The 12,500-nt window shown below is 45.7% G+C and overlaps 1 protein-coding gene across 1 annotated transcript in view; it reads left to right on the top strand.

The window, feature by feature from the left end:
* Positions 1–2,148: 2,148 nt before the first annotated feature.
* The window catches only part of LOC117728814 (multiple epidermal growth factor-like domains protein 11), a 95,425-nt gene continuing 85,073 nt past the window's right edge, over positions 2,149–12,500 (top strand). The window contains exons 1-3 of the mRNA XM_034529709.1: positions 2,149–2,264; positions 2,961–3,062; positions 4,693–4,793. Of these exons, the coding sequence (XP_034385600.1) occupies positions 2,149–2,264; positions 2,961–3,062; positions 4,693–4,793 (319 nt within the window). The remainder of the gene's footprint in view (positions 2,265–2,960; positions 3,063–4,692; positions 4,794–12,500) is intronic.

Raw genomic sequence — 12,500 nt, forward strand, 5'->3', positions numbered from 1 at the left:
CATAGTTGTCTCCATAGTTGCCTCCATGGTTGCCTCTATCGTTGCCTCCATCGTTGCCTCTATTGTTGCCTCCATGGTTGCCTCCATAGTTGTCTCCATAGTTGCCTCCATGGTTGCCTCCATAGTTGCCTCTATTTTTGCCTCCATGGTTGCCTCCATCGTTGCCTCTATCGTTGCCTCCATCGTTGCCTCTATCGTTGCCTCCATGGTTGCCTCCATAGTTGCCTCCATCGTTGCCTCTATCGTTGCCTCCATGGTTGCCTCCATGGTTGCCTCTATCGTTGCCTCCATGGTTGCCTCTATCGTTGCCTCCATGGTTGCCTCCATAGTTGCCTCCATGGTTGCCTCTATCGTTGCCTCCATGGTTGCCTCTATCGTTGCCTCCATGGTTGCCTCTATCGTTGCCTCTATCGTTGCCTCCATGGTTGCCTCCATGGTTGCCTCTATCGTTGCCTCTATCGTTGCCTCCATGGTTGCCTCTATCGTTGCCTCTATTGTTGCCTCCATAGTTGCCTCCATGGTTGCTTCCATAGTTGCCTCCATCGTTTCCTCCATGGTTGCCTCTATCGTTTCCTCCATGGTTGCCTCCATGGTTGCCTCCATGGTTGCCTCTATTGTTGCCTCTATCGTTGCCTCCATGGTTTCCTCTATCGTTGCCTCCATGGTTGCCTCTAGCGTTGCCTCCATGGTTGCCTCTATCGTTGCCTCCATCGTTGCCTCCATCGTTGCCTCTATTGTTGCCTCCATCGTTGCCTCCATGGTTGCCTCCATAGTTGCCTCCATGGTTGCCTCCATGGTTCCCTCCATGGTTGCCTCCATGGTTGCCTCCATGGTTGCCTCCATAGTTGCCTCCATGGTTGCCTCCATCGTTGCCTCTATTGTTGCCTCCATGGTTGCCTCCATAGTTGCCTCCATGGTTGCCTCCATGGTTGCACCGTCTAGTTGCGTTGCTCTTCGTGTTGCTCTTAGTTTCGGGGCGTTGCCCACCGACGTTTTTTAAATTGCAGCTTGTAATAATCTGAATACATAGATTTTTCTTTAATAAATGGTCCAGTCTGTGCCGCCCACTGTAATTACATGTTTCCCTTCCACTGGTTTACTCCCACTGCCCATGAACTGGGAATTCTGTTTCTGTCAACACGCAACTCTCTGAGTTGAGGACGTTCACTTTTACTCCAGTTTCGGCTGGTTGAGACCAAATGAAAAGAAACAAAAGGGTCACTTACAGCTTCAGTATAGAACAATGAACATTATACACACTAATAACTCTTATAATGCATTCCTGTCAGCAGCCCCCCTCCTAGATGTTACACACTGTTCCTTTAAGTTATGTGAACTATGGTATAAAAGGTTTGTAACTCTGCACATACAGTTCATCCTCTGAGGCTTTAAAAGGGTTTTACTAAGCTGTCTTCTTGTGAGGGTCCGAGGTCGTAGAGCGACGCACGTTGCACCGATTGTAATTGATTTATTGGGTTGTACAAATAAAATAGAATAATAATAATAATATAATAAAATAGAACGTAGGATCAAAGGGGGCCTCATCGCCGAAGGCCCCCGGCCTGAAAACTGGTTCACAAGTCATGAGACGTGATCTTATCTTTGATCACAAGCCCCAAATCTCAGATTATTAATCATGAAAGTTGCATCAGTTTATCGTATGTTTTATTAATGTGTTGAAAGTTAACTCCGTCTGTCAGAGAAAGGAAGTGGACGAGAAGTATTCAAGTATTCAAGTACATGTACCTGGTTACTCCTCAGGTGCTCCTGTTGGTGAACATGGACTGAAGGGCAGCACCACTGGTGAGCTGGCGAGGTCGTCCTCAAAGTTCTCCATGTTTCCATTATTTCTGTGAGATTGCAAATAAAATAGCTTTTCTGTTTTCCCTCCAGCCTCGAGTTCGAGTTAGTCGTCACTCTCGTATTTTCCTCGCATCTCTTATTTTTTCCTTCTGCACACCACAAACACCGCATCCCGTTAAAGGTGAGCTCTTGTTCTCCTCTCGTAAAAGGACGGAGGCAGGGAGGAGGACGAGGAGCACGAGGAGGACGAGGAGCACGACGAGGACGAGGAGCACGAGGAGGTCGAGGAGCACGAGGAGCACGAGGAGGACGAGGAGCACGAGGAGCACGAGGAGCACGAGGAGGATGGGGGCCGGCGGGGTCTCCCCCCGAGGGCTGCTGTGGCTCCGCCTGCTGGGCTTCGTCTCTCTGGCGTCGGCCCTGAACCCGGACGACCCCAACGTGTGCAGCCACTGGGAGAGGTCAGTGTACCCCGATGCCGCCGCCCTCCAATATGCAAAGTGAAATAACGATGCGGTGAACTAATGGACCCCCCCCCCCCGCGCCGCAAATCAAGAATCAAGAGGGTTAGCCAATAATCAAAAGCAAAAAGGGAGAAAGGTTTACTCCTGGGGACGCCGTAAATCCACGGCGCCGTAATGTGACTGCTTGAGTGGTCTCGGCACTCAGCGCCCGCTGAGTAAAAGCACAACGTCCTCCCCGACGAGCGCATGGGCCGAGATCAATAACCTCCCGGCGCAATCAGTGGGAATTGTGGAAATGGATATCACCACCGATGACGAGCACGGCCTTCACTTCTCGGGGACGGGGAAAAAAAGACTTCGGAATAATTATAGAAATCCCCCCCCAAAAAAAATCTGGAAGGATTCTTTAAGATCCTGAATGTTTGCGGCTTTTTAGGAAACATTTAAATAAAGCTTTTAAAAGAAGCTGCCAAAGAATCAGAATGAAGGCGTCGCTCGGCTCCCCGATCAATAACTCACCCGATGATCTGCTTATTGACATCTGGGAGGTTTCACTTTCAGAAATATCGTGTCCCGCTCCACGACAACGAGTTTCCAGATCCAGGATGAATTAGAAAGATTCATAATGTTGATGTCTGTTGGTTTCTGAATGAGCACATCTCCATGACGATGAGCTTGTGTTCTCTCCCACAGCTATGCAGTGACTGTGCAGGAGTCCTACGCTCACCCATTCGACCAGGTCTACTACACCCGCTGCACCGACATCCTCAACTGGTTCAAGTGCACCCGACACAGGTGAGGACCTCCTTCCCTCTCCTCAAAGTCATAACCACGCAATCGGTCCAAGAGGAGGCCTTCAAGTCGCTCTATTAGTCTTTACAGTTTAATGTGAAACGGAACAGAGAAACTGATTCACTAACTCGGTGTTGATGTGGCGTCGTGGAAACGAGGCGGACTCATCGTTTACCGTTCTATGTGAAAAAGAAACCGGCCGATTCACAAAGATCGTTGAATCCCAAACGGGCTTTCTCCCCTGAACATTTGACTTTTCCTCTCCGTTGTTCCGTCATAGATCTATTCTTTGGGAATTCAGCATCTTTGATGAATGACTTGACAGGAAATTAATCTATTTAATTGACTAATCAACGACCTTGAGACCTCTCACAATAGTGCAAGGCTCCTTCTGAACTGTTCTTAGATACTCCATCCATACTCTTAATGTGAATCTAATAAACACACTGCAGCATTATTCATTTTGTTGAATAAACGCCTGGTTCAAAAACTATAAATTCAAATTGGCTTGTTTCTCTTTTACATGCAGAGAAACCATCATTAAACCCTTACTCTCCTTAAACCACCGGGCGCCATTTAAAGACCGCCGGTCCATTTGTTATTCACCAGTGTGAGTTATTAGAAAAGGTCAGAGGTCATCAGTGGCATACCCTTGTTTTAATTCATAAGACTGAGATGTGTATAAAAGTGAACGGCGACACCAGATCACAGAGTTCCTCTTCCCAGCTCTGAACTGGGACGGACTGGTTTCTGGTGTCGCTACAACCCAAAACAATAAGAAAGAGTTTCACGTGGTCAAGTTTCCTTCTTCGTCTTCATCTCGGAGACATTTCTCTTCTTCGCGGTCCGTCAAACTTCAGCTGCTGGAGCTCGGCGGCCGTCAGTCGAATCAGCACTGCCGGCGTCCCGGCTATAATGACCACATTAAGCTTTATAGCTTCCAGTTTAGCTCCTCCAGCTAAGAGCTGAGTCATTGATCTTAAGCTGAAATGTCAGACAACATCCAGCGAGACTATTTTGCCGGCAGGAGACCGAGCGGCATCCCCGGGAGACGTTCGTTTAGCTGTTAGCTGTTAGCTGTTAGCCGTTAGCCGTTGCAACTCGAATTCCGCCAGTGAAAAACCCCTCAGCGCACGGGTCTAACCCCTGGGATCAGACCCCCGGGATCAGACCCCTGGGATCAGACCCCGGGATCAGACCCCCGGGATCAGATCCCGGGATCAGACCCCCGGGATCAGACCCCCGGGATCAGACCGGTTCTGAGCTTTGCACTGGCGGTTTTATTTGAGTTGCTACAGACGCTGACTGAAGGTCCAAAGGGGTTGTTTTTTGGTTCCTTCCTCTTTGTATTTAATCCGATAAACAAACTACACCTTCGACGTGACTGACGAGCTCTCGGGGAAGCTCCATTTCTTAGACCTCTCAGGGACGCTACACTGACTCACTATCGCCTCTCCAGCCCACAAGTGGTATTACAAGACAGGACGGGCCACGGCTAGCTGGTTAGCATGGCTAGCTGGTTAGCATGCTAATTCCAGGAGAAATCTCTGCAACACAAAACAGAGACATCTTTGACGCAAGTGTGTGTGTGTGTGTGTGTGTGTGTGCTGTGTGTGTGTGTGTGTGTGTGCAGGATCAGCTACAAGACGGCGTACAGAAGGGGCGTGAGGACGATGTACAGGAGGCGCTCTCAGTGCTGCCCCGGCTTCTATGAAAGTGGAAACCTTTGTGTTCGTAAGTTGCCTCGATTCCTTTATTCTCCTTTTTGAGCGAGAGATAATTATTTATGAATATAAACGAGACAATAAGATGATGTTGTGTATAATTGTAGTTTTTACGTTCAATGTTCTTTTAAAGATCATTGAATTGCTCTTTAGAATCGCTGCTTCTTGCATTGCTTGACAACATGAAGCAGGTACAACAAACAGGGCGCTTTTTAAAATAGATTATTAACATCCGGCCTCATCAGAGAAGTTTCACTAATGATCTGCTCTCTAACGCACTGAAACCAGAGAAACGAGGGTCGCTCCCATCACCACGAATCCAGTGCATGTTGAGGAAGAACGTCTCGGAAACGCTCTGAAGTTCAGAACAGCTGCTTTCGCTACGACGTTTAACGATGAATTCGTTCTGTTTTTTAAAAACATTTCGTTGTGGTCATTTAAGGGCCTCAAAACAAGCTAAAGACATTCGATATTTACTCATTTTTCTTGTACATTTGGTTCGGTGAATGCTGCATTTCCTTCATCGTCCCGTCTCCAGTTCAGAGCTTTCTCCTGAAATGAGGTTGATGGGAGGAGAGTTTCTAAACCAACAAAGCTTCTTTTGAGGAAATCAGTTTCAGTTCAAATGAGTCTGGAAGAGGCTGAAGCGGACTCGGCCTTACAGCTGGTGAAGAAACGGGTGTCCTATGAAACTGGACTACCTCGTGAATCCATTGGCGTCATTGTGTTGGGAAGAGGCCGACAAGGCCCTGAAGCTGGGGAAACTAAGGATGGGTGACTGGGTGGGTTCTATGCTGACCCTCAAGTCTCTCCTCTGGAGGAGAACCACATGCCGTTCTTTGCATGTGTTTATTTTGGAGTATTCTAAATTTGGTGTATTTAAATTTGTCCACACACTGGGGTCCTTAAACAGTCTTGAACTGCATGGATTGTGGATGTTAGTCCTCAAAGGGACCTGACATCACTGCATATATAAAGACTTTTATAAAGACTCCTGTATTCACAACAAGAAGGTCTCTAAGTCGACAGAACTGATAATGCATCACAGCGTGAGGTCCTGGTGTCTTACGGTTTTACTTTGGAAGGAGTTGTGATTGGCATTATCAAAAATAGATTACCACCAAGTCGATGCCACACATGGTATCAACTCAAGGACTCTGAGGCTGAGCTCCAGCTGTGATGTGTCATAAACCTGCCAGAGAGCTCAAGACCCTAAAAGAGACCCAAACAAGGTCTATGTGGGATCAATCAGCGTTCTGTAATAAATATAACTCGGCAGTTCTTTTGCTGCTGTGAAAATGTTGTTTTTAAAATGCTAAACTCCAACAAATACGGACGGAAGCAGGATTCTTTGTTTATTTGTGGTATTTTGTCAATGCATTTAGACTTTTGGACTTTAATGATATTAACGAAGCCCGTTAACACAACCAGCTAAACAAAACAAACAAATAGGGATTTTACAGTTGCTTATTGAAAAATATTGATTGTCCGGTTATAATGGACGTTACGAGAAAATAATGCACTCATGCCAGCCAATCACAAGAGAGCACTCTCCATTGCTGTGCTGTAATAAGAACTGACAGAAAGAAAAAAGTAATAATCCAAATGTAATCATCAGCGTAGAAGAAATGTATCTTATGACCTCCTTGTTTGAAATAATAGTTGTTAAACTCTCTTTTCATTGAGAAGTGTCTGACGTCACAACGTCACAACGACCAAAAGAGCTTTCATTGCTGAGGATTTCCTATATGAGTGAAGGTTATGCTGTAAACTCACATTGTTTTTGATCAAATGACAATAAACGCAGCCGACATTGTTGTTTCCTTCAGCAGCGACTCCACGATGCTCAACGTCTCTGCAGCAGGCAGAATCACTTCTCTGTGATCTGCATGGTTATTTTCAGACTTTTCTTCTTTGTTTTCCGGGCTCGTTAAAATGTTCGGCGCATGTCGTGGAACTATGATTACATCTCCGTCTTTATCTCTTCACCGTTATCCACATATCTGCTGGCGGAGCTGTCAACGTTAGATCCGCCCGGCTCCGTTTCAAAGTGGATCCATCGCTGCCGAAGGTTTCACACCAGAGCTTTGAAATCAACGTAAACAGAAGGAAAAACAGGCAGAAATGGGGAAAAGCTGCAATCACGTTCTGTTCTGTGAGGTAAATATCTCTAAGAGCCCGAGCTTTATTCTGTGGCTTGAACATCGCGCTCTTTATTTGAAGTAAAAGATGTTTATCTTTGTGATATGCACCAACAGATGACCCCCCCCCCCCCCCATGATGATCTGTCAGAAGCCGGTCAGCGAGATAAAAGCAGCAACGTCTCTCTTCACAGTTATTGTAGTTCAGAAGCTGGTTTTGAAGGTTCTGTTCTTCTTCTCCAGCCAGAAGAACAACACAAGCCTCTCTCATCAAACATCAGACAATTAGACGGAGCAGACGACTTTATTTAACGGGGAACCTTCAGCTTTATGTATTTATGTCACTCAAAAACAAATCACATGATGAGTCAATGAGAGAAGTTTCAAGATTTAGTAACTTTATAATATTTGTTTATATAGAATAATAATTAAGAACTGTGTATTCTTTTCTTATTTAATTGACTTTCTTTGTAAAAGGGGACCAGGTAAAGTGCTGATGTGGTCGAGGCCTCAAAGCTCCACAAACGCCGTGGTGAACGTTGATCGATATTCTAATCTGACTTAAATTTGTTATTTTCAGACTCCAACGTTAGCGTTTAGCTTCTCGCGGTGAAAAATAAAACGAAACAAGCTGCACGTGTGTGTGTGTAAAAGACGATCCGCCTCCAACCAGTGTGTAGCGTTTAGTGTGTAACGGGATCATGAAGACCTTCAGCCTCATCCGTAAATCTCTCCACTCCCAGCTGGTCCGATGACGGCTCCGTCAACCAGCGAGCAAAACGGCAGATAAAAGTGAAAATAAATTATTAAAAATCATCATTCAAACCCGTCAGGGGAAAAGAAAACGGAGGGATATCTCCTCGGCCGCCCGGTCGTTATCTCACGCCGGCAAAGAGAATCAATTATCCGCCCTAGATGGTAAGTCGTATGGAGCGCTCCTTTCTTATTGTGGGCTCCCGAGGCAAAGAGGAGCGCATTGTGTGTCTTTATTCAACATCTGCTTGTAAACAACTTTATTAGATTCCCCCTTGGGGGGAGGGGGGAGACAAATAACCCTGGACTCTATTGTGCAGCTCGCTCCACCGCACACACACACACACACACACACACACACACACGCTCACACACACACACACACACACACGCTCACACACACACACACACACACACTCCCGCTCCCGTTAGCCGAGTAGTTTGAAACGCCAGGAGCTAATTCCTAGACGCCAGGTTGGCTAACGGGCCGGGACAGGTCCTTTGTTGTGTGATCTGTACACAGACGGAGCTAATTGAAAGGCTTCCCTCCCCAACAGAAGGGGGGGAGTGTGTGTGTGTGTGTGTGTGTGTGTGTGTCTGATTTGATTAGAAGGCTTTCCTCTTTCTGTGCTTCCTGGCTGGTTTTCGAGCTCTGTTGTTTTTCCATTTCCTGTTTTACATCTGACATAACAGACGTGTTCTGGCCTTTAAACATTCAGGGGAGCGTGTTCTGGCCTGGGGAGCAGAAGATCTCATCCCTCTGTAGAAGGCAGAAGGTCTCATCCCTCTGTAGAAGGCAGAAGGTCTCATCCCTCTGTAGAAGGCAGAAGGTCTCATCCCTTTGTAGAAGGCAGAAGGTCTCATCCCTCTGTAGAAGGCAGAAGGTCTCATCCCTCTGTAGAAGGCAGAAGGTCTCATCCCTCTGTAGAAGGCAGAAGGTCTCATCCCTTTGTAGAAGGCAGAAGGTATCATCCCTCTGTAGAAGGCAGAAGGTCTCATCCCTCTGTAGAAGGAAGAAGGTCTCATCCCTCTGTAGAAGGCAGAAGGTCTCATCCCTTTGTAGAAGGCAGAAGGTATCATCCCTCTGTAGAAGGCAGAAGGTCTCATCCCTCTGTAGAAGGCAGAAGGTCTCATCCCTCTGTAGAAGGCAGAAGGTCTCATCCCTCTGTAGAAGGCAGAAGGTCTCATCCCTCTGTAGAAGGCAGAAGGTCTCATCCCTCTGTAGAAGGCAGAAGGTCTCATCCCTCTGTAGAAGGCAGAAGGTCTCATCCCTCTGTAGAAGGCAGAAGGTCTCATCCCTCTGTAGAAGGCAGAAGGTCTCATCCCTCTGTAGAAGGCAGAAGGTCTCATCCCTTTGTAGAAGGCAGAAGGTCTCATCCCTCTGTAGAAGGCAGAAGGTCTCATCCCTCTGTAGAAGGCAGAAGGTCTCATCCCTTTGTAGAAGGCAGAAGGTCTCATCCCTCTGTAGAAGGCAGAAGGTCTCATCCCTCTGTAGAAGGCAGGTCTCATCCCTCTGTAGAAGGCAGAAGGTCTCATCCCTCTGTAGAAGGCAGAAAGTATCATCCCTCTGTAGAAGGCAGAAGGTCTCATCCCTCTGTAGAAGGCAGAAGGTCTCATCCCTCTGTAGAAGGCAGAAGGTCTCATCCCTCTGTAGAAGGCAGAAGGTCTCATCCCTCTGTAGAAGGCAGAAGGTCTCATCCCTCTGTAGAAGGCAGAAGATCTCATCCCTCTGTAGAAGGAAGAAGGTCTCATCCCTCTGTAGAAGGCAGGTCTCATCCCTCTGTAGAAGGCAGAAGGTCTCATCCCTCTGTAGAAGGCAGAAAGTATCATCCCTCTGTAGAAGGCAGAAGGTCTCATCCCTCTGTAGAAGGCAGAAGGTCTCATCCCTCTGTAGAAGGCAGAAGGTCTCATCCCTCTGTAGAAGGCAGAAGGTCTCATCCCTCTGTAGAAGGCAGAAGGTCTCATCCCTCTGTAGAAGGCAGAAGATCTCATCCCTCTGTAGAAGGAAGAAGGTCTCATCCCTCTGTAGAAGGCAGGTCTCATCCCTCTGTAGAAGGCAGAAGGTCTCATCCCTCTGTAGAAGGCAGAAAGTATCATCCCTCTGTAGAAGGCAGAAGGTCTCATCCCTCTGTAGAAGGCAGAAGGTCTCATCCCTCTGTAGAAGGCAGAAGGTCTCATCCCTCTGTAGAAGGCAGAAGGTCTCATCCCTTTGTGGGATGAGACCTTCTGTTAGTTCTCATCTCTGCCTGAGGCCGTTGTTTTCATCCCTCGTCGGTGTGATTCCTCCCTCAGTTTCATTCTCAGTCCGACTGGTTTCTTTTTGGTGCTTTCTTGGATCCTGAGTGCTTGTTTGCGTCCGTGACCTCGTCGCCCCCCCCCCCCCCCCCCCCCCACGTCACCCAGCGAAACCTCAGCAAGTCTGATATAAATCACGGCAAAAACGTTCATTCTGTGATCCCATAAGTTTCTCTCTCTAATTTGTTACTTATTTTACGTCAGTAATGTGAAACACAGTAGGAGTGTCACGGAAAGCTGTTTGTATTTGATTATTTTAAAATATCCTTGTATGCATTCATAGGTTTCGCATTTTATTGACCGAGAATGCACAGAAATAGAATAGCTTGACAATAAAGGTAAAGAATAGACAGGAAAGTTAGTGAAATATATATATATATATATATATATATATATATATATATATATATATATATATATATATATAGAATGCACCAATGACCGACACAAACAAAAAAGAAGAAATAAAACTCCATTTACAAGTAAAGTGCTTCAAAATAAATGCATTTGAAATCACCTAGAAAATGTTATATGCCTAGGGCTTTTATTTTGAAAGGTAAGCTGCCTTTGTCAATGTTGATGTTTTTTACAGTGTAAAGGCCTCTAGTCCTGAGTGACGGTGGTCTACAACACTATATGAGTTATTTATTATTAATCCTCACGGTTGTGTATGAAACTGAGGTCCTCCTAGAACGTGATGTAATAAGAGAGAAAGTCTATGACAATAAATGTCTAAAGTGACAATACATATACAGAATATAACTGTTTACTATAAACTGAACTTATATTTGTTTACACGTTCTGCTATGAGCAGCAGTTCCTCCTGAAGGAAAGGAGATGGAGAGAGCCTTATCTTTTCATATCCCAATAACTTATTCATATTCTGTTACCTCTGGTTATTTTTTCAGCAAATTAGTAATGATTCTGTGAAAAAAATAATGAAATGTGCAGTTTAAATAGAACATTGTGTTATGTGTACAAGAGACGTACACTGACACTCGGGGGAAAATATAAAATATATAACAACAAAATATCATCCAAAGAGACACACAACAACTACAATGAGATGCAAAACAACTACGAAGGGATGCAAAATGACCTCAAAGAGACACAAAACGACTACAAAGAGACACAAAACAATAACAAAGAGACACAAAACAACTAGAGACACAAAATGACCTCAAAGAGACACAAAACGACCACAAAAAGACACAAAACTACATAAAAGAGACACAAAATGACCTCAAAGAGACACAGAACGACCTCAAAGAGACACAGAACGACCACAAAGAGACACAGAACGACCTCAGAGAGACACAAAACTACTTCAAAGAGACACAGAACGACCTCAAAGAGACACAAAACTACCTAAAAGAGACACAGAACGACCTCAGAGACACAGAACGACCTCAGAGACACAGAACGACCACAAAGAGACACAGAACAGCACCAGAAAAGAGGTTCCACTAATCTGCTCTTCGCTCCGTTTCAGCAGATTAAAGAGCAGACAATAGCTGGAATTAGGCAGCGATTATTTAATTTGATATCTATTGTTGCTGATGTGATCCTCTTTGTACGGTACGGGATGAGCGGATTAGGGTCCGTTTAATGATTCATCAACTCTCCTTGAGGAGAGCATGCGTCTGAGCCTCTCTTATTAAAACCTGTATTTGCAGGCAATTACAATAATTCTTTTGCTGGATAGCACAAAGAAGTGCACTCATAGAAACGATTAATCCTGATGTCTCTCGTTATGAAGTTCAGGCGCTTTTGATTGCAGCATTGCTCCTCATTTCATTGCTCCTCATTTCATTGCTCCTCTGTTTAAAGTGGAACCATTACATGACAATGATCTAGGACAGTGGGTCTCAACCCGAGGGTCTCCCCACATAAAGGGGCCGAAGGAGCAACATGAGGGGCTGCAAAATGATTAACGGCAAAGTTCTACTACTCAAAAATATTTATTTTTTTGGCTTGTGGAATACGAGCTAGTTTGACCTCTTCTAAAGATGATTTACTTGACTTGAAAAACTAAACCAAACTAACCATTTGTACATCAATTACCCAACCAGAGGAGTCGCCCCCTGGTGGTCAGGAGAGAGAATGCAGCTTTAACACATGAAGCATAGACTTCTATACAACCAGAGGAGTCGCCCCCTGGTGGTCAGGAGAGAGAATGCAGCTTTAACACATGAAGCATAGACTTCTATACAACCAGAGGAGTCGCCCCCTGGTGGTCAGGAGAGAGAATGCAGCTTTAACACATGAAGCATAGACTTCTATACAACCAGAGGAGTCGCCCCCTGGTGGTCAGTAGAGAGAATGCAGCTTTAACACATGAAGCATAGACTTCTATACGACCAGAGGAGTCGCCCCCTGGTGGTCAGGAGAGAGAATGCAGCTTTAACACATGAAGCATAGACTTCTATACAACCAGATGATTCGCCCCCTGGTGGTCAGGAGAGAGAATGCAGCTTTAACACATGAAGCATAGACTTCTATACAACCAGAGGAGTCGCCCCCTGGTG

The sequence above is a fragment of the Cyclopterus lumpus genome, chromosome 3 (genome assembly GCF_009769545.1).
Source record: "Cyclopterus lumpus isolate fCycLum1 chromosome 3, fCycLum1.pri, whole genome shotgun sequence".
Taxonomy (NCBI): Eukaryota; Metazoa; Chordata; class Actinopteri; order Perciformes; family Cyclopteridae; genus Cyclopterus; species Cyclopterus lumpus.